General features: G+C 36.2%; 4 protein-coding genes across 9 annotated transcripts; 1 reads left to right on the forward strand and 3 right to left on the reverse strand.

Moving 5' to 3' along the window:
• Positions 1–2,612: 2,612 nt before the first annotated feature.
• On the reverse strand, positions 2,613–5,247 carry LOC110224290. The gene has a single exon (XM_021010313.1). It carries the CDS (start codon positions 5,185–5,187, stop codon positions 2,860–2,862), a length of 2,328 nt encoding a protein of 775 aa, XP_020865972.1. The 5' UTR covers positions 5,188–5,247; the 3' UTR covers positions 2,613–2,859.
• Positions 5,248–5,809: 562 nt separating this feature from the next.
• LOC9322703 (putative F-box protein At4g21240) lies at positions 5,810–7,231 on the reverse strand. The gene has a single exon (XM_002888108.2). It carries the CDS (start codon positions 7,194–7,196, stop codon positions 5,982–5,984), a length of 1,215 nt encoding a protein of 404 aa, XP_002888154.1. The 5' UTR covers positions 7,197–7,231; the 3' UTR covers positions 5,810–5,981.
• Positions 7,232–9,053: 1,822 nt separating this feature from the next.
• Positions 9,054–19,398, forward strand: LOC9324218 (AP-1 complex subunit gamma-2). Of its 5 annotated transcripts, none has more exons than XM_021034837.1 (19): positions 9,104–9,329; positions 9,593–9,895; positions 10,011–10,152; positions 10,403–10,576; positions 10,896–11,075; positions 11,418–11,572; positions 11,925–12,015; positions 12,254–12,417; positions 12,616–12,670; positions 12,827–12,949; positions 13,039–13,134; positions 13,561–13,688; positions 13,860–13,964; positions 14,077–14,336; positions 14,698–14,907; positions 15,007–15,182; positions 15,460–15,558; positions 15,681–15,787; positions 19,313–19,398. In XM_021034837.1, the coding sequence occupies exons 1-18, from the start codon at positions 9,298–9,300 to the stop codon at positions 15,774–15,776; spliced, it is 2,589 nt and encodes an 862-aa protein (XP_020890496.1). In that variant the 5' UTR covers positions 9,104–9,297; the 3' UTR covers positions 15,777–15,787; positions 19,313–19,398. The 5 variants fall into 5 exon arrangements, with proteins under 5 accessions (XP_020890491.1, XP_020890496.1, XP_020890493.1 ...); XM_021034834.1 differs by lacking the exon at positions 19,313–19,398 and adding an exon at positions 17,799–17,877; XM_021034833.1 differs by lacking the exon at positions 19,313–19,398 and adding an exon at positions 16,996–17,236.
• Positions 17,479–20,106, reverse strand: LOC9322704. 2 transcript variants are annotated; one of them, XM_021034838.1, is made up of 7 exons: positions 19,818–20,106; positions 19,586–19,639; positions 19,295–19,480; positions 18,679–18,784; positions 18,470–18,511; positions 18,284–18,340; positions 17,479–18,183 (listed from the first exon to the last, which is right to left on the reverse strand). In XM_021034838.1, exons 1-7 carry the CDS (start codon positions 19,952–19,954, stop codon positions 17,617–17,619), a joined length of 1,149 nt encoding a protein of 382 aa, XP_020890497.1. In that variant the 5' UTR covers positions 19,955–20,106; the 3' UTR covers positions 17,479–17,616. The 2 variants fall into 2 exon arrangements, with proteins under 2 accessions (XP_020890497.1, XP_002888155.1); XM_002888109.2 differs by having other exon boundaries at positions 19,586–19,636; positions 19,818–20,104.
• Between the last annotated feature and the right edge of the window lie 1,030 nt (positions 20,107–21,136).

Consider the following 21,136-nt stretch of genomic DNA (forward strand, 5'->3'; position numbering starts at 1 on the left):
TTCGCAATTAATACTTCAGTACAAAGAATAAATAGATAAGGAGACAGCGGATCTCCTTGCCGTAAACCCCTCTCTGGTACTATTAGTCCTCGAGGTTGTCCATTAAGAAGAACCCTATATTGGACAGTACTGATACACCACATTATCCAACTAATCCATTTTTCACAAAACCCCAGTTTGGTTAAAACTTTTTCAACGAACATCCATTCCACTCTATCATAAGCCTTACTCATGTCAGTTTTAATTGCCATGAATTTTCCTTTACATGATGGGTTAGTTCGTAACCCATGGAACATCTCTTGTGCAATAAGAATGTTATCCGAAATTAACCGTCCTTCTACAAAAGCTGATTGTGTTTCCGAGATCAGTTTTGGTAGTACTGTCTTTAGTCTTTGGCAAAGAATCTTTGATATAATCTTGTAACCAACATTGCAAAGACTAATAGGTCGTAGTTCCGTCATCCGAGTCGGTCTTTCCGTTTTTGGAATAAGACAAATATTTGTCGTATTTAACCGTTTGTCAAAATTCCCATCCTCGAAAAAAGAATTAACCAAACATAAAAGATCTACTTTAATGGTAGCCCATGCTTTCTGAAAAAACAAAGCCGTCATACCATCTGGCCCCGGTGCCTTCTCCGGGTGCATCATAAAAAGTGCTGCTCTCACTTCACCCTCTGTTGTCGGGGCTATTAAAAAATCATTATTCTGATCCGTGATCAGACTTTGTACTTCTTCCAATGCATCCTCAAAAATCTCAGGTTTTGTTGTAGTGAATAAAGTCTTAAAGTAGGAAACCACTATATTTTGAACCTCTTTATCTTCCGTTAACCATGTCCCATTCTCATCATGTAAACCCGTGATTCGATTCCTCGCCCGTCTCTGCTTCGTTAAAGCGTGAAAATATTTTGAGTTATTGTCCCCTAATTGCATCAAAGAGCTTCTGCTTTTCTGGTGCCAGTACAATTCCTCGTCCCGATAGGCCTCCTTCAGCCGTAATGTTAAATCCGTAATTTCTTCCCGTGACCGCCTATCGTCTCTTTGCGCCGCATATAGTTCCGATTTTAAATCTTCAATCGTTTGCCGACCATAGGGAGTCAACTCTCGTCGCCATTGCGAAATAGCTCGCCGACAATTAGTCAACTTTTCCACAAATTTCCCGTCGCCTGGTTCAGAATCAAAATTCCAACCATCTGCAATTGTCTCCAGTAAACCTTCTTTCCCTATCCACCTTTTGTCAAACCTGAAACTATGTTTCCCGCGTGGCATCTTATCCGCAATCGTAGCTAAGACCGGTGAATGGTCAGAAGCTACCATTTGTAAATATTCTACAAATGTGTTGCAGAATAATTCATGCCAATCTTCATTCGCTAGAGCCCGATCTAGACGACATCGTATTGGTTTTTTATCCCGCCACCCCCGCCAAGACAACCAATCGCCAATAAAAGGAAATTCCAGAAGACCACAATTTTGAATCATTAGATTAAACGGAATAAAAGAAGACGCGTGTCTTAATTTACCCCCTCGCTTTTCATGATTTCCAGTTAATTCGTTAAAATCACCAATTAAAAACCACGGAGAATCCCGAGATAAACCGGTTCTAGTTAACCGCTCCCACACTTGTTCCCGCTTACTAGGAACCGGGTCTCCATAAACAAAAGTGAGATAAATTACTTTGCCCTTATAGTTTGCTTCAATATCGATCACACGATTACTTGCAAATAAAACCGAAACATGATAATCATTATTAAAAAAAAGGGCTAAACCGCCACTACAACCAATAGGATCCACCGTTTTAAAATTTTTATAACCAAAGTGACCTACAAATTTTTCCATAAAAGAAGAGGATTGTTTAGTTTCCGACAGAAATAAAAAATCCGGCCTATGTTGCTTCCACAAATCCCGAAGATACCCAATTGTTGCCTTATTTCCTAACCCTTGACAATTCCAACTTAAAACTTTCATTTATTATAAACCTTTCGATTAAGTGGGTTGCGTCCACCTGTTAATCTCTTCACCGTGCCATGGTGCGTCGGGTTATGCCCTTCATTCCCTTGATTATTTCTTAGAGAAACCAAATTACAATTGACCATTGATATTCTTACCCTCAAAGTATCCACATCCAACCATGAAAAACCCGAAATCAAACTATTGTAAAAACGTTTGTTACAACCAATGAAACTCAACTCCATACACTCAAAATCCAAAATCAACCGACCCACATCATAACTTTTAGAAATATTCCGACCACCCACAATAACCCATGGAAGAGTACTCAACGTCCTCCTTCTCCTATCACCGGAAGAGTATTCAAAATCGATTTGGATTTCAAATTTGTGTTTTTTTTCCATTTGACCCAACCCAGCATTAAATACAAGAGCCTTGCGTAAGCCATTTGAAAATTCCTTCTCGTATATTACCTCATTAAACCAAACCGAATTTAACTTATATGTAACAATCATATGCCATGTAATATTTAAAGTGGACCTAACTCCTTCGTTATTGAACAGAAATTTCATAACAAAACCAAACATATAACCGCTGAGATTCCTTTGGTTTGATAAATAAGAAAACCAAAAGTAAACCAAAAATTTTAAGAACAGAACATGTGACATAAACCGATGGAAAAAATAACTTTCCTTTATTACTTTGAGCTCACAGATTATATGAAACACATAAAGAATCTGTAAGTTACATCTTGCAAGGAGAAAATAAAAAGAGACCGTACCGACATAATTCGGATTTACCGAACAACAATGACAACTGAAAGAATACAGAAAATCATGTTCTTGTAAAGAACTTATTTCTAAGAAATTGAAATTCGACCACTTCCCCATCCAAACTGATAGAGACATTAATTCAATCAATGTTTAATAGGAGGTTTCTCCCCTTGAAGAGATCCAGAACCCACCGTCGGGCCACCAGTTTTTGGAACCGATCGTTTGCGAGGTGATGCCAAATAATTCCTCTTCCTGGAGCTAATTCCTACCAAAATCCCTTTGTTCTTAACCGCTTTTCTTTTTGCAGGTTGATCCGTTTCCAAATCATCTTCTCCCTGCGAGTTTTCCTCTTTTTCCTCTTCATGTTCTTGTTCCTTTGGGACAGTATCCGAAACAGAAACTGTACTTGCATCCTTCTCAGTGACCGGAATGACCACTTCCTCAATTTTATCTCCTTCGTGATCCCCTTTAATATCCTCTTCATTCTCTGCCTTAAACTCTCCCTCCTCATGGGCTATCTCCACACCACTTTCTTTCTCCTCCATTATGGTATCCATAAAATTCAGAGAAGATTCTCCTACGAGAGGAAAATCCTGAGCAAGCAACTGACTTAAATCATCCGAGAAAAGATCATGTTGTTCTGCCAACCCGAGAGTATTCTCTGTCCTGCTCTTAAAAGTAACTTCTTCAGGACCCGAAAAGAGATTCTTACGCACCACCTTATTTGGGATTGTGTCACTAGAACGCCCTTCCATATTAGCACCAAGAGTACCCGAATCTGTCACCGTCTTCCCCGAATCAGAGACTAGAAAAGCCTCTAGCATCTTCTTCTCATGAGCGGAGAGACTCATCCCCACCGTGTCCGTTTTTAACGAAGATAAACCAGTTACTTGAACCGCCAATTGGGTTGTTGAAGCTTGAATAGGAGCCAGAAATGGATTCCTTCTCCCCTTCTTAGCCTTGGTACCAGAAATCTGCTTAGACCGGTGCGAGTTGTCCTGATAAATTACAGCCCTGTTTTCAACCGCAGATGGTCCTTGGGAAGATTCTGCGGAGACAGCTCCATTCGAACCCGAAGAATTCCCAGGAACGAGACCATTAATGGTAGCACCTTTGTAGCTTTGAAGCTTATTATCCCGCTTTGGATCCTCTTTGTGAATATTCTGCTTTCCCTTATCCCCAAAAACTGGACACCGCATCTGTTCATGACAAAGACTGTGACATTTCCGGCAGAAACCAAAAAGTCTCTCATACCTCAGCGAGACCATCGTCTCTTCACCACTGTGAAACTCCACCGCCGCCTCAAAACACAATGGTTTAAACCCATCAAGCTTAACCTGTACCCTTCCCATGTCCAAGTCTACCGCTTGGACCTCACCTAGATCTGAACCAATACTCCGGAATGTTTCATCCGCCCAGAAGTGTAGAGGCACCCCCATGACCCGAATCCAGAAAGTGATGAGAAATGGGTATCTTCGATCCACCACTGGTTCCCACCTAACCAAAGACAGCATCCAATGATCAAAATGGAAAGGTTCCACCTTCATGATCTCCTGGATGTCCTCTTCATGGTCAAAATCGAATTGAAACCGACCTTGACCCAAGTCAGCACCGACAACTCTGTCCTCTAATTTCCAAATCCTTGGCAACATGAACAGCAAGGATTTCATATCCTGCATTGCTGGATTCATACATCTGCCGATGAGAGTCTTCGAATAGCCCTCGATCAGAGAAGTGTTATCAAAACGAGGAACCTTGATCTTAAGCTTCATGGTGTTACTCATGTTGCTGCCCTGATTAACCAAATCGCTTTGAGTCATCTCTTTCCCTAACCCGAAGCAAATCCGAAAAGATACAAACCCAGGAGACCAAAAAACCCAAATAAACTCAAAAACTCTGAGAAATTGACTTAGAATAAAGCTTTTGGTACCCTGAAACTTTGAGAATGTGTTGTGATGAATAGAACCTCCAATTCGTACCTCTGATTTATACTCCAAACCCTTGATGTAAGAGTATCTCACCAAATAAATCACAGATCCGCTGAAATTAAGACATAAGCTCTCGATCCGTTCCAACCGTAAAAACCCGGATTTTGTGGCCATAACCAAGACAAAGATGGCTCTTCTTAATACAGCATTAATCCACTTCAGACCTTTGATTGCGAGATTGATACCCTTCCTTTCCTTAGACATGTCTTGTGAATCAAAGCAAATCAAGATCATAACTCCGAATCCTAACCAAAACCTTTGAAGATGATTAAAACCTCTTTGTGCCTTTTCAGAGAAGCCCTCACTAATGCTCGTAGATTGATCAAACAGGATCCCAACAGATCTACCTTTTTCCAATCGAACCAAATCTCTCTTGTGAAAGAGATCCCTTTTCAAAACCGAAAAATCAAATTCCACTATAACCGTGAAATCAACCGGAGATCTTTCCTTGAGATCAACCATTAACAACAGATGAAGAACCATCTCAGATCCGAAAAGTATCAGACATCATCGCCGCTTCTTTGTTTCGAGAGAAAACGAGAGTTTTTTGTATATTTTTTTTCAAGTTTTTTGTCTCTAAAGAAATATCTATAGATTTTAGAATATAAAGAAAATCTTAACAAATTTTTAGTTTAAAAAGCCCTTAAATTTTGAGGCCCGAATCCATGGTTTCAGTGGCTTGCCCTCTGGGCCGGGCCTGTCCATAGCGACGTTGTTTTTGATTAGGCTTTTCTTAAAAAATTGTTATTAGAAGAATTGTATTATACGGAATTAACGCATTTGACAAACATCTCTACTCTTTTTATATTTTTGTGGTTGAAGAATTTGATTATTAGTTATGTGCATTTCTATGATGAATTACTCGGTTTTTAAGGTTATTTATTACAACTTCTTACTTAACAAGAGAATTGCTCATCTCATCAGTGATGAAAGAATATATACACATAGAAATGGTCTCATGGCATAAAAAGAGTAAAAACATGGAAGCATAATTCATAAAAACTAGTAAAAAAAAAAGGTTCATAACAGACTAGTGATGTTTATAAAAAAACTAAACCAGACAAAATGAAGCAAAGATGTACAGTATATGACCTACAAAACCGAAATTCTTTATCTTTGCACTTAAACTGGTTTGGTTTTTGCAACAAGAGTATCATATATAAATTAGTAGACTGAAAGAAAATGAACCAATGAAATTATAGCAACATGATCACGACGTAACTAAAAAACATGAAGTAATAATATTCATTCTGAATGTGAGGAAGAAATATCATATGCTAAGAGAGAACGTCCTCCAAAGACATTAGACTCTCACTGTGATTAGGAAACAAACGGACCTCTCTTACATTGTAATGATCATTAAGCTTCCAGAATTCTTCCCCTCCAATACCTTCATATTTGACCCTCCTTACGCGGTTTCTTTTTGGATCATAATATAAGACATAAATTGCTTCAGATGTTGTTTCATCTGTAAAAATAAACTCACCAGTATCGTGAGTAATACCTCTCAGCTCCCAAGAAACTTCCCAGATCGTGTCACGTAGAGGAAATTTTGGAATAGGGAGAAGAAATTTTCTAAGCGACCATTCTTGTTTCTCTTCATCCTCCAAAACCCAAAATCTTATACAAGAGACGTCGGCGCAAACCCATGCTAATTTTCCTTCGTAGTCGAGGAAAAATTCGCAAAGTAAATCATCAGCTGGTTTTTTTATTGTGTTGAACTTTTCGTACCTCACATCGAAGCTCATAAGGACTTTTTCAACTTCAAAACTATCATTGACTCCAAAAGGTATACTCGCTTCATAATACAAATTCCCGTTGATGCATTTACTTATTAGTACCCAGGTGCATCGAGGGACATGTTTAGGGCTATTTTGGGCCACTCTCCATGATTCTTGAGGTCCCAAAGTAAAAACAAGAGGATCTTGGTATCTATAACCTGAGATGCACAAGACTTTATACTTGCCCTCAACCGGATCGTATCCTAAACAGCTACATACACATGGGACTCTTGGTTCGGGTTTCGGTAAGGTAACATGTTGTCTCATGGTTGGATTCCAAACTACAATATTCCCACAAAAATCTCCCAAACCTATCAAGCCATGGACCGATTCGGAGTACCGTTGGTGATAATCAAATTTTGGAGCATTTTTCCGATAACGCTCCACATGAGGATAAGATGATCTGTCCGAATTTTCATGTTGAGGGATTGAGCAGGAAAGACGCTCGTCCCTTGTGTTCACGCAGACGAAAAGACACAACCGAGTTGAAGACTGACTCACGAACGACCTGATGAAATCTGGGCGAGTGGTTATGGATGACCATAGCTTTGATACGCAACGGAACTTTGCAACGGATTTAGCAGGAAGTCTCAAGAGTATCTCATGAATCAGATCAAGAGGAATCATCACGAGAAACTTTCTACAACTCTCATCTTCTTTAGATTGTATACTTATTTCTTTATCTTCCGCCTCTTCTTCTCGTCTATCCATTGGCGACCCACTAGGGTTTTTGTTTAACCCTAATTTTTTTCTCTTGGTCTTTCTCTCTCCTCTCACGTATTCGTCATGTTAAATAAAGAAATTTACCCTATTAAATACAAAACAACTGTTGCCAAAAAGGAAAAAATTAAAACAAAACCTCTTGAATCAATCAGAGACTTTTGAGTTTTAGTGATTTTTTTTGGTTTTGGAGCTGTTACTGTTAAAGTCTTATCGTGGAAATTGAACCCTATAGTGAAGAAAACACTCTCTATGTGGAAATTGAGCTCCTTATATCTATGTTTATTACTCTTTGAAATTTAACTAAGTGAGGTCTATATGAACATTGTTGCTGTTAAAAATTTCTCATAGGACATATATGGTCTGAATGCTGATGGTGATCTTTTCAATGCAGCTCTGCTTTCAGCTGTTGCCGCCTTTCCGAATTGTAAGTATTTCTTCGTTCTTATCCTTTAGTTGGTTTCATAGCTCTTCTAGAACTCCTATGACTAAAGCTTTTTCCTAAGCACAAGCTTTATTGATTCCTTTTCGAAACTGCAAAGAAGAGCAAGGCTTAGATAACTCCAGGCCCGTCTCTACCCCATGGCAACATAGGCATTTGCCATGGGTCCAAAACCATTTTCAAAAAATTTAGTGAAGAAAATGGGCTCAATTTTTTGTTAAGAAAGTTTTTTTTTTTTAGTTTTACCAAGGGCTTTTCTATAGATTAAGAAAGTAATAACTCATATGACCTTCCCATTCTCTTTAACTTGCATTCTCCACAAGAACTACATCTTAGCAGATCCAACAACCGAAGAATAATCAATCGTGGACACACTACCATTATTTTAGAGTCCACGATCAAATGTTGAAGAATTCGAGTTACCGAAAAAATCTAAAACTTTGGTACACTGATTTATTCGAACTTTGAAGCCAAAATTTTTACCGAGATAATTGCTAACCTCATCATTAGTGGTGTTGATAAAAGTGAATCTTACAAAACGAAGCAAAGAGATCTGATCTACAAAGCCAAAATATAATATCTTTATACTTACTGGTTTTGTTTTTGCAACAAGAGGCATCATATACAAATTATATGAGTAGACTTATAAAAAAATCCAATGAAATTAGAGCAAAGTAGCCACATGACCACGGAACGTGGTTTTTGGTTTTTAAAAGATTAAACCTGAGAGGAAGATTTGGGTGACAGATAATTAAATTGGTAATTTAAATTTACCAAAGTTTTAAGTATTTGTCATCCAAATCTTCATCTCAAGTGAATCCATATGATCAAGGCTCTAATGTAACCGACACGCGATGATCTATCCACGACTTTTAAGAGATTAAATTGGAGATGGAGATATGGGTAACAAATAATTAGATTGGTAATTTAAATTGACCAAAATCTTAAGTATTAGTCACCCATATCTTCGTCTCGAATATGAATCCAAATGAACAACGCTCTTATGTACGAGGACAAAAAACTTTCTCTTCTCTAACAAGAGATAAAACCACAGTGTCATGAACATAACTAACATAATCACTCTGTTTAACAAGAGATAGGCGTCGATATCTATCTATTGTAAAATCAAACATGAGTATACGAATCAAAAATATCCCTTCATGGTTAAATTCATACTCATGTTTGATTTTACAACGGAGAGATTTCGACATCTATCTATATCCATCGGCGACTCACTTTGGTTTTTTCTATAACCCTAATTTTCTGTCTAGGTCTCTTTGTCTCTCACGTATTTATACTACAAAAAAAATTGTTGCCCAAGAAAAAACCTAAAATAAACCTTCTCAATCAATCAGAGGCTTTTGATCTGTTACCGTTAAAGTGTTGTATGATTCCGTTAGAATCCGCAACTGTTAATAATTTTCCGTTTTCTTTTAGTGAAGAGAAAAAAAAAACACAGACGTCTCTCTTTCTTTGTTCATATGTTTTCATCGATAGTGGAAGAGATCAAGTGAAAGAAAAAAACTCTCAGATCTGGAAATTGAGCTTCTTAGATCTATGATTCTTCAAATCTGTTGATCCATTTTCTCGCGCTAATCGTCTCCGATCTGATTTCATCAGCTTCGTACCGCTCCGGCGTTGATACAAATCATGAATCCGTTCTCTTCCGGCACGCGTCTCAGGTTAGCAATCACTTTGCTCCGATTTCCAACCATTTTCTTCCGTTTTCTAGTGTCTAAATCCGTAATGTAGCTTTGATTCTTCTAGTAGTCGGCAAAAATTCAATCGGAAATGAGATTATCAGTAAATTTATAGGCTGATTCTGGAGATTGCATTTCATCTTAGCATGTTGTATGATTGAATCGTCTTAGGACTTGATCAAGCTTCGAGTCTTTATAAATTGAGAATATGTAACTATAAATGCATTCATCGTTTTATGTTGCAGCGACATGATTCGGGCGATACGTGCGAGTAAAACCGCTGCTGAGGAACGGGCTGTTGTGAGGAAAGAGTGTGCTGCGATCCGTGCTTCGATTAATGAAAATGACCAGGACTATAGACACCGGGATCTAGCAAAGCTTATGTTCATTCATATGCTTGGTTACCCCACACATTTTGGGCAGATGGAATGTTTGAAGTTAATTGCTTCTCCTGGATTTCCAGAGAAGAGGATTGGTTATCTTGGATTAATGTTGCTTCTTGATGAAAGGCAAGAAGTATTAATGCTCGTCACCAACTCGTTGAAGCAGTATCCTTTATGGTGTTAATTTTCGAATTTGATTCCCTAGTAGTATTGAACTTTTTGCTTGCAGCTTCGTACAAATTTTTATATTCACCTTGTGAGAACCTTGACTCAAGTCTAGAGATCTGAATCATACGAACCAATACATTGTGGGGCTTGCTCTCTGCGCTTTAGGAAATATTTGTTCAGCAGAAATGGCTCGTGATCTCGCCCCTGAAGTTGAAAGATTACTTCAATTTCGGGATCCAAATATACGCAAGAAAGTGAGTGTTTTCTCGTATTGTCATTGTATATGTTCAGATAACAGGTGTCTGTTGTGGGGTTCAGTGGTGGAAATGTTGGAAAACTTTAGATGCTAGTTTAACGTGCATGTTTTAACCAAATGAAGGCTGTAATTTAAGAGCTATGTATCATTTTCACGAATCTTCACTTTACTTCTGTCATTTTTTTGGTATCCATTGACTAATACATTATAATGAACTTTTCATTCATTAACTTTTTTTCTTTAATTAGGCAGCTCTTTGTGCCATAAGGATCATCAGAAAAGTTCCGGATCTTTCTGAGAACTTTATTAATCCTAGTGCTGCTTTACTCAAAGAAAAGCATCATGGTGTTCTCATTACGGGAGTTCACCTTTGCACAGAAATCTGTAAAGTCAGTTCCGAAGCCCTTGAATATTTCCGGAAGGTAATTTGCTGATATCCTATCAATTTGGTTAAATGATTATTAGGATGCCTTATATGTTGTAGTATGCACTCTTCTTCTTTCTTGGAGAATCTGAAATTAGCTCTGCACTTGTTCATTAAACTTCTTTTTTTAACTCTTAGCCTTCTACTGTCTCATGGTTTCATTGTATCTGGAATCTATATCATCCCCACAGATTCCATTTTGTCTCTTTAGATTCATGATCTTCCTTGGACCCTTGCATAAGTTTTGCTTGTATCCAGAAATGATTTTAGTGTTTTCAATCTTATGAAAATTAGCGGTTTCCTTATCTGATTGACAGAAATGCACAGAGGGCTTGGTTAAAACCCTAAGAGATATTGCAAACAGTCCATATTCACCTGAGTATGACGTCGCTGGAATTACGGATCCATTTCTTCACATCAGATTGCTCAAACTGTTGCGTGTTTTGGGCCAAGGCGATGCAGAGGCCAGTGACTGTATGAATGATATACTTGCTCAGGTTTGTTCGTACTTTGTCTGTTGAGCTTTTTCCTCAAGGCTTTTGTTGGCCTGAATTACCTGGTTTTTCATGTTCCGTTATCTTTGTGATCCTTTATTTGTTGTTCAAAAACTTCCTTTTTGTTATTTTCATACTGTTTTGTTCTTTCTGATTTTCCAAAATTAATAGAAGAATTCCACAAAAACTACATCTCAAACAATGGTTATTAATGAAGCCTTTTTCTCACCTTTATGGGTTTTGCTACATTGATTTTTTTGTTACGTTTGCTTTGATATATATCAGTCAGGATCATGTTCACAAATAATCATTTTTGATTCCCCACTTGATTTTTTAATGTCTTAGGTGGCATCAAAAACTGAGTCAAACAAAAATGCAGGCAATGCTATCCTATACGAATGTGTTCAAACGATAATGAGCATCGAAGAAAATGGTGGTTTACGAGTACTTGCAATCAATATCTTGGGAAAATTCTTGTCCAACCGAGATAATAACATCAGGTGTTTATCGAGTACCATCCTTATTTGAGTTTTCTGTAACCTTATCTCTGACATCTTATTATTCATATACAGTATTTTTCCAATTTTTGTTTGCTAGAATGCCGATAAGAGTTGTTACACTCATATATGTTTAGTTTGCAGTGATTCTGTTTTCTTTCTACTTGAAGGAGATGCTGTTTATATAGATAAAATAAACCAAACCTGAAATGTTTTGACAGTTTTGTGTGTGGATGGAACAATTGTATGTTGAAGACATTTTGTAAAAATTGATAACACACTTCATCTGAATCCTTTCTTGTCTCTCCACTGACCACCTTCCAGAAGAGAATAAACCTTAGCTTTGCTTTCTCAGATACGTAGCATTAAACATGCTGATGAGATCCTTAACTGTTGATTCCCAAGCGGTTCAGAGGCACAGAGCTACAATCCTGGAGTGTGTTAAGGTATTTTATGTGGAGTTATTTCTTTGTTAGGGTATCTTATTGATTTACCAGACGATTGTGTTTCCACTGTTTTTACTGGTTATAGAATGCAATTTATGCATCAGAGCTGTATCATGCTTCCCGACTTTGTGTTCTAGTATAGTAACTGAATCTGTGTACATGTAACCATCCAATTCTGTTTAGGTGGAGTGAAATGATTCTTGATTAAATGGAAAGTGTTTAATATCTTTTGGTTTAGGATTCAGATGCTTCAATTCAGAAAAGGGCACTTGAGCTTATTTACCTTCTGGTGAATGAGAATAACGTGAAGCCACTAGCAAAGGAGCTTATAGAATATTTGGAAGTAAGCGAACAAGATTTTAAAGGAGATCTTACTGCAAAGATATGCTCCATTGTTGAAAAGTAAGTTGCCCAACTTTTCAGCCAGCATGTACTGAGATTTCATTCTTCTAGTATATGGTAACTGAACATTTTAATTTGTATCAAAGTTGGGCGTTAAGCTCAATTAATAATCCCTAAAGTTTATCAGATGCTGGCCTGGATAAATGGTGTCCATCAGACCTGATTGGTTACTGAATTTTGGTATTTCCTTTTGACTAGGTTTGCTCCAGAGAAAATCTGGTACATTGATCAAATGCTAAAGGTTCTATCGGAGGTATATTTTTAGCCCAGGTTGTGAGATTACGTTTTTCCATACTTATCGGCACCAAAGGACATGCAGGCTTCTTTAACTCACAACAAACTTTTTACTTCATATGAAAGTAAGTAGATCCTAATCTGAGCCTTCTAATCTTGATTATGTTCATAACAGGCTGGAACTTATGTGAAAGAGGATGTATGGCACGCGCTGATTGTTGTAATAACAAATGCCCCTGATCTCCATGGGTACACTGTCAGGGCTTTGTACAGAGCATTACATACATCTTTTGAACAGGTAGGTGACATATTTCTTTGGTCAGACATTTCCTAAATTTGAATATCTTGTAACTTAGGAGTAAGAGTGTCATTATCATGTTTGGGCAGGAAACGCTTGTCCGCGTTGCAATATGGTGCATAGGAGAATATGCTGATCTGTTGGTTAACAATGCTGGAATGCTTGACTTAGAAGATCCAATAACGGTAAGTACTATCATCCTGCACTAAGGGTTTATTGTTGTGACTGATACTGGATGCGCAATTAGGGGATCTCTTTCTTACTTTGTCTTTTTTTTTTCTTTGTCTTGTAAAATTTTTATGCTTCACTGATTTGCTTGGGGATCCTCACACCCCTAGAAATATTAACTCTCCGTTTTGTGGATTTTCTGCGCTGGCTAGTTTTCTGGTTGATAAAAAGTGAAGAAAATGGTATCGTCTCAGCTGTTATTTTCTGTGTCTTAAGGGGATGTTTATTCCTTATTATTTGATTGCTCATTCAAATAGATTCATTACTGAACATTTCTACCTGCAACATTTTGAATGATCCTCTTTACATGCTAAAGATATAGTTTTCAACTTAGATATTAGGAGGATAGAGATTAATTTGTGTTCTCAAGCTTCTGTAATCAGGTAACAGAATCAGATGCAGTGGATGTTGTCGAGACTGCTATTAAGCATCATACATCGGATGTCACGACTAAGGCAATGTCACTCATTGCTCTGTTAAAGATCTCATCCCGTTTCCCTTCTTGTTCAGAGTATGCCAACTCCTACCTAGCTATATTATGTCTACACAGTTGATTCTAGATTTTCTATAATCACGCATGAACTCTATTCATGTCCCTGTAATTTTTTTATTAATTAGGTCGCAATGAAAATTAGTCAATGATACTTCTCACCAATGATCGGCTTACTGTATTTGCTTACAGGAGGGTTAAAAGTATTATAGGGCAGAACAAAGGTAGCTTTGTCTTAGAACTGCAACAAAGATCCCTGGAATTCAGTTCAGTTATTCAAAAGCATCAGAATATAAGGTAATTCTTTCAATGCTACTGGACATATCTGTTTTCATCAATTTTGAATGAGAGAGTTCCCTAGGTATTGATCTACTAAATTACTCAACACAATCAATCTATATATATGCAGATCTGCCCTGGTTGAAAGAATGCCGGTCCTTGATGAGGCAACATTTAGTGGAAGGAGAGCTGGTTCTTTACCAGCAGCTGTGTCAACTTCTGGAAAATCTCCGCTTAGCATTCCAAACGGTGTTGCTAAAGCTGCTCCAGCTCCTCTAGTAGATTTACTCGACCTTGGCTCTGATGATACTCCTGCACCTACCTCCTCCAGTAACAACTTTCTTCAAGATCTTCTTGGTATTGATTTAACGCAGCCTTCAGCACAACCTGGTTAGATTTCCAAGCTTCTACTATTCCACTTCACCAGTTCAAAGAAAAAATTAAATTATTTCAGATTTTCTTGTATTGCAACTGATAATGTTAACCATCTGTATGGCATTATCTTCTTGGGGTCTAAGTTAGATCATAATTCATATATGTTTTCTTCAGCCAGATGATTTTGTCTGGTCATGTTTCCTCAACTGCAGTATGGCCTGTCCTAACTATGACTCGAAGAAAACTGTAAATTTTTTAGTGAAGATAAGTAAATGGTGTTACGTTTTGTAGAGAGTTTAGGATGTTCAGTTGTGAAGTTTCACATAGTTTCTAAATCTTCGGCCCCTTTATTTACCCCTGCATTTGTCAATTTCAGGTGCCATGCAGCCATCAAAAGCTGGCGCGGATATTCTTATGGATCTGTTGTCAATTGGAGCTCCTGCCCCTGTGCAAAATGGCTCAACAAATGGAGACTTGTTATCTATTCAAGATAACAATGCTCCAATAGCCTCCATGGATACAATTTCTGCGCCTTCTTCGATGATGGATTTATTGGATGGATTTGGTCCCACCCCACCAAAGAGCGGTAAAGATGCGCAATATCATTGAAGATTTACTTGCATAATTTTCCCTCTTTCTCCATGTTTTCAAATGTGATGATTGCATCTCTTTTCTTCCATGACAGAGGACAAGGGTCCAGCATATCCGTCCATTGTTGCATTTGAAAGCAGCTCCTTGAAGATTGAGTTCAACTTCACAAAGCAATCAGAAAATCCTCAAACTACAGACATTGTGGCCAATTTCATAAATCTTACTCCTAACGTGTACACAGATTTTCTTTTCCAGGCTGCAGTTCCAAAGGTCAGGTCCCAAATTTGCTTTTTCTGCTTACATTATAAGCCTTATGATTCATAGCTAATAAGAACACAATCTTTCCTAAACAAAAATTCTGCCATGGGCTTGGTTCTTGGCTTAAACAGTTCACACTTTTATGGCCATGATAGATTCATGTTTTTGCAAAGTTCTATTAGTTCAAATACTTGGACATGTTTTGGATTAAGTTTGGTTTCGGTTTAGGCTTACGTGATATGTTTTGTTGACGATGATGTTCTAATATATTTCTGTCATCACATTGCAGTTTCTACAACTTCACCTGGATCCTGCTAGCAGCAACTCTCTTCCAGCCAACGGAAACATCAAACAAACTATGAGAGTTACAAATAGCCAACAGGGGAAGGTACCCTTTGTCTTTTTTTTTCTCTTCACCAGATTTTTATAACAACCAGCACAAACCTCAATCTGTTGTGAAACCGAGACCACAAAGCTCTAAGAATAATCGTTGTTCTTCCCTGGTTTCAGAAACCCATTGTAATGCGGATGAGGGTGGGTTACAAGATTAATGGCAAAGATGTGTTGGAGGAAGGACAAATCAACAATTTCCCACGTGGTTTATGAGAACTTTTCAGGTATCCCAAGATTCATATACATATTCCCAATTCAATATATATAATCACATCCCTTAGACTTCTTCATAGAACGTTTTGTGTGTGTGATTCGTTGGCTTTGTGTGAAATCTGGGTTTAAAGAGAGATAACTTTTTGATAGTTTGAGTTATGAGAATCTGTTTCGTCAAATGGTTTGTTCTCCTTCAATTTATTTTCTATCATTAATAAAACTTTTCCTTTTTGATGATTCTGTCGAGTATGTGTATTAGAATTTTTGTTACGTAGATTTCAAATTTAAAATTTGAGTTTTGAATGAAATTTATATCGAATGTATGCGTTCATATGATTTTGGTGTTGTCGTAGTTCCAAGTTTAATGAGTGGATTTGTCATATTAGTGGCGATTATTGATTAATTTAGTTAGTCTATGGGAAAGATTTAAGACGACAATATATTACTTCTCAGAAAACATTATGAATACTCATTTTCCATGGCACTAGTAAGAAAAATTGTAGTTACGTTTTTTAGGAAAAAATTTCTATTTCGTTTACAAAAAAAAACTTATTTTTGTGTAATATCATTAACTAAAATCAGTATAATAATTGGAAACGAAAAATTGGAAAATTAAACGGACAAAAGTTTACTTTTAAACAAAATTGTGTATGGCAGATAAAGACACCTAGGCCTCCTTTATTGTTTATGCACTACTAAAACTGTGTACATGCCGTCCATATTGCTGAAATTTCACTTCTGCCTAAACATGTTGATTAAAGTGTAATCGTCATAGTGAGATGATATTTAGCGTCGCCTAGTCCGTTTTCTTGAACATTTATTAAAACATAAAACGATGTAATGCAATCATTTGATTAGTTATCTGGTTTATAGTATGAACATACCGGTCAAAGTAATAGCAATTTCATTTTCAACACTTATTGTAGCTATATATAGCTAAACAAAACAAAATAAAAGAAGTCCTTTATACCTAAAATTTTGTGGATAATATTTGTATATATGATGATCTAAAGTTTAAAAGTCATGAGATGTGATTCATATGGAACAGTGCAGTACCACATCAGTTATCTAAAAAGTTTGACTATACCACATCAGTTCTTTGCTCACTTCTCAACTAATCGGCACTACGATTTTCTCAACTTTTGGTGCTAGTTATAAAAGAATTACATTATTTCTTGACCAAATGAAGTATTTCATGACTCTTTTATACACACAACAGCCCAGCCACACTCATCGGATGGATTGATTATCAGGTTCGAAACCAAATCACCACCATTAGACGTATGCGAGACAGGAGGTATGATATGGCGTTCCAAATATGGCTTAGCACTCGAGCTTGATTGGCTTCAAACACTTCTCAAATTTCTTTTGAAAATCAGATTGTAATCTTCAAACTTTTCTCTCGATTGCCCGTTGCACTCGTTGTAAAAATGTATATTTTTCTTTGAATATAATTTAACATTACGTTCAAAAAAAAAAAATTGAAATTATGAAAAACAACTTGGTAAGTCCAAAGAAGCCTAACATTAGAAATTCCATTGAAAAGTAAGAATATTTTACATATTATTTTTTTTACTTTATAATTTTTACGTAATATTTTGTTCAAGACATGGAATCTGCAACATTTTAACACAAGTACCGTTAAAACAACGTACTACGTCACTATGTCAGAAACAAGACATACATACTGCTACAATGCAAATATTATAAGAAAATAATTTATATTATTTTTGACAACTAAGAGAAAAATAAAATCTAAGAATTACAAATGTCAGACTACGAAAATTCTTAGTACAATTTATACTTATTGTACGACAAAAAAAGAGATATTTTACTAGACTCAATAATCCTCACTAAGAAACCCACCGATCTTATTGTTGCTGCAATTATTGCTATAGTTATACATATCATTATTACTATTGTAATTATTATGATTATGATTATTACTACCCTCACCCACCAAATCATTACGTTCAACCCTAAACGCATCGTTTTGTTCTTCTTGACTCATTTCTTCTTTAGCACTGTGGTGAAACGGGTAGTACCCCGGCTGCGTTGCCGGAGGTACAACTGACGGAAGCTTTGAGAGAAGCGCCTCGAGGCTACTCATTGAGGGCGTTATCTTCATCGAAAGTGGTAGAGGCGGTGCAGCCCCTCCTACTACCGCTTGTGGCTGGTTGTGATGGCCCATCAAGAAGCGGTGGTTGTGGTCAGAGTGATAAAACTGGTGTTCATGCTGCTGATGCGGAAGAGGAGCGACTCCGGGGAAATGCCACGTGTCAGAAGGAGAAGCGTTGATGAAAGGGTAACCAGAAGAAGAAGGATGAGGAAGAAGTACTCCAGGGATGCTCTCTATATAGCTCAGCTTTTTTCTTAGCATCACAACATAGCTTAAATCCTCTATCACCTTTTAATTAATATAACAATTTAATACGTAAATATATCTTCTTGCTTGCATATGAATATATATACAAAATGTGTAAGGTAGAGAGAGAGAGAAAAAAAACCTTGTGAACAGCTCCTAACTGGACAACACCTTCTCGAACAGAAATCAAGGCAATGGTCTGCAAAACATTTTCACGTAATTATATATGAAGATATATACTTAAATAGTTAGATATATAATACATATATGTAAAACCATGTATGAAAATGTTAAAAAAAAAAAAAAGTGAGAGAGTTGAGAAACATACTTTGATACCTGACTGAAACTGAGCTTCCCATGTCCTAGGGTACTGCAAAAAAAAAACATAACTTTCAATTAGTGTTAGTGAATAAGAATGCTTATACATATGTGTGTGTAAATTTCACATATATACATTGCTACATTTTTTTTCTTCTTATAAATATGTGTATGTAAAGGAGTGTATAGTGTATATGTAGGTTATAAGCATATGCTTACTGAGTCAGCAGAATTGTGCCAAGCAGATAAGAAGTTAATCTCTTGGTCATTAGGTTCTTTATAAATCCACTTGTGACTGTGATCTGCAGCTACTTTTCCTATCAACCTGCACAAAATTTAATAACACATTTTCAATCATTAGAGGATTATTAAATTAATTAACAACCATTATAATATTTAGTTGACAATGATTAGTTTAATATTCCCTTCGCCAAAAACAAATACTTAAATACTCCTCTCTTATCAGCTTAATTTTTGATCAAAACACTTTGTAAACAATGTTCAAGACTTTTTAAACAGATATGGATAAACTTTTTTTTTTTAAAAGAGGAACTTTGACTCATAACTTTCTAAAACCAACTTGGTTACATATACATACATATGGATATAAAATGTGAGTTAGAAAATAGGTATTGAAATGGTATGGACTTCGGTCCAAAAACTCAATTAACAAAAAAAGTGAAACTCAAAAGAGAGAAAGTACTATATACAAATATATAAATTGGAAATCCTACCAAAAAAACTATATATATAAATTAAAAAATATATATATATTTCTTTGTGTAAATTTCATTTAACTTTTGCTGAAAAATATGTGTATATTATCCTCACAGACCCTTCTCCGTAATTGTAGATTTCATGAGACATCTTGAAGAACAACTCAGGCTGAAGCCCTTGGTATTGTTGAAAATCACTATTTCCGTAGCCCGTTGAGCCACCGCCGCCGCCACTACACTCCCCGGAGCTCATTTCCGCGGCAGAAGCTGCAAAGTTGCAAAACCCATCTTCCCAAACCAAGATCCTGCCAATTATTTACATATATACACGCCAAGAAAATTTTATATATACATAAAGTTTTGTAACATATGTACATATACATATATATATATAAGTAGTTTTACCATACCAGTTTCTCCTGTTCCCTCTTGATCTATCATAAGCTCCTTGACCATCCCATCTACTAGCAAACAACATGAAATTATCAATATATATATTTACCATTTAAACAAAGAATTGTTTCTCAATGAAAATTACCTATATTTTATAACACATGCCCCAAAAAACTCACAATAAGAAAATAATAACAAGAAAGTAGAACTATTTTCGAAATTTAAGGTTGATTTTGATGATAAGCTTACTTGGGAGGTGGATAGTTTCTGGGCAAGATCCTCCAGAAAACAGCATAAACCCATTGAGAATTCTCATGGATGCATAAGCTTCTTAGTGTGTGTTGAAGAAGATGAGTCACTGCTAATGGATTTAGATGTTCTTCCATTTATTCTAAATTTACAAATTTAAAGCCTTTTTTTTTTTGTTCTTTTCTCTTTATTTTTCTTTTGGTTCTCTGTGTAAAGACTTCCTTTAGGTAGAAGAAGGTAGAAAACCCTCACTATCTATCCTCCTTTATATAACAAGCTTATAGATCCACTCCCCAAAGCATCTTTTTATTTTTTTTATTAATTTTTTTATTTCATTTTATTAAATTTTGATGGAGATAATAAATTGAATTCTTTACTTCTTTGGCTTTTCCTCGTGTTTAGCCATTTACCTAACGTTACTTTATTCGTGTTTTATTTACTCTTTTTTTGTTTTCTTTTTGGCAAGTAAGAAAAAGTCACATAATTTATGACGCATTAAAAACTGTAAGTATGGTAGACGTTTAATAACGTAGATACAATATAATTTTAAATTTAAAGGATATATAATTTTTGAAGAAAAAGATAATCTTTTTAACAAAGTTTTTTTAATATATGCAAATTAAATTTTTGAACTTTCCTTAATAATACGGAAAATTAAAATTTAGTTTGGATATTATATATGGTCTTATTGTATAAGTGTAAATCATTTACTAAGTAAAATTTTTAAAATATCATTTCAAAAGTTAAAAAAAAAATCCTCAAAAATCGTTTATTTGATGACATTTTTTCATTTTTTTTTTTAATAGACAGACGTGCTCTCAGCTATAAGGTTTGGAGTGTAACTTGTGTTTAAAGATTCGATGGTTCAATTTTTAGTTTGTTCATAAACAGATTTTAAGTTTCTCTAATAATACACTATCCTAGTCGTTGTAGTTTGTCTCTAGTGACTTAAAATAAAAATAATCTTATTAAGAACAATTTTCAGATTCATGTTTTTACATCATCAACTGGAGAACCGCTAACAATGGGAGCAGCGAACCTCCGTAGAAGTCTATCTACATTACATGCAGAAGTCGAGGCCCTTATTTGGGCAATGAAGTGTATGATTGGTGCAGATAACCAAGAGGTAACGTTCTTTACAGACTGTTCTGACCTGGTGAAGATGGTGTCTTTCCCAACCGAATGGTCGGCATTTTCAGTGTATTTGGAGGAATTTCAGAGCGACAAGGAAGAATTTTCAAGTTTTTCTTTATTTTTAATTTCTCGTAGTGCTAATACAAAAACGGATAATCTTGCACGACAAGTTCGTACAGAACCGC

This window comes from Arabidopsis lyrata, assembly GCF_000004255.2.
Source record: "Arabidopsis lyrata subsp. lyrata unplaced genomic scaffold ARALYscaffold_2, whole genome shotgun sequence".
Lineage (NCBI taxonomy): Eukaryota > Viridiplantae > Streptophyta > Magnoliopsida > Brassicales > Brassicaceae > Arabidopsis > Arabidopsis lyrata.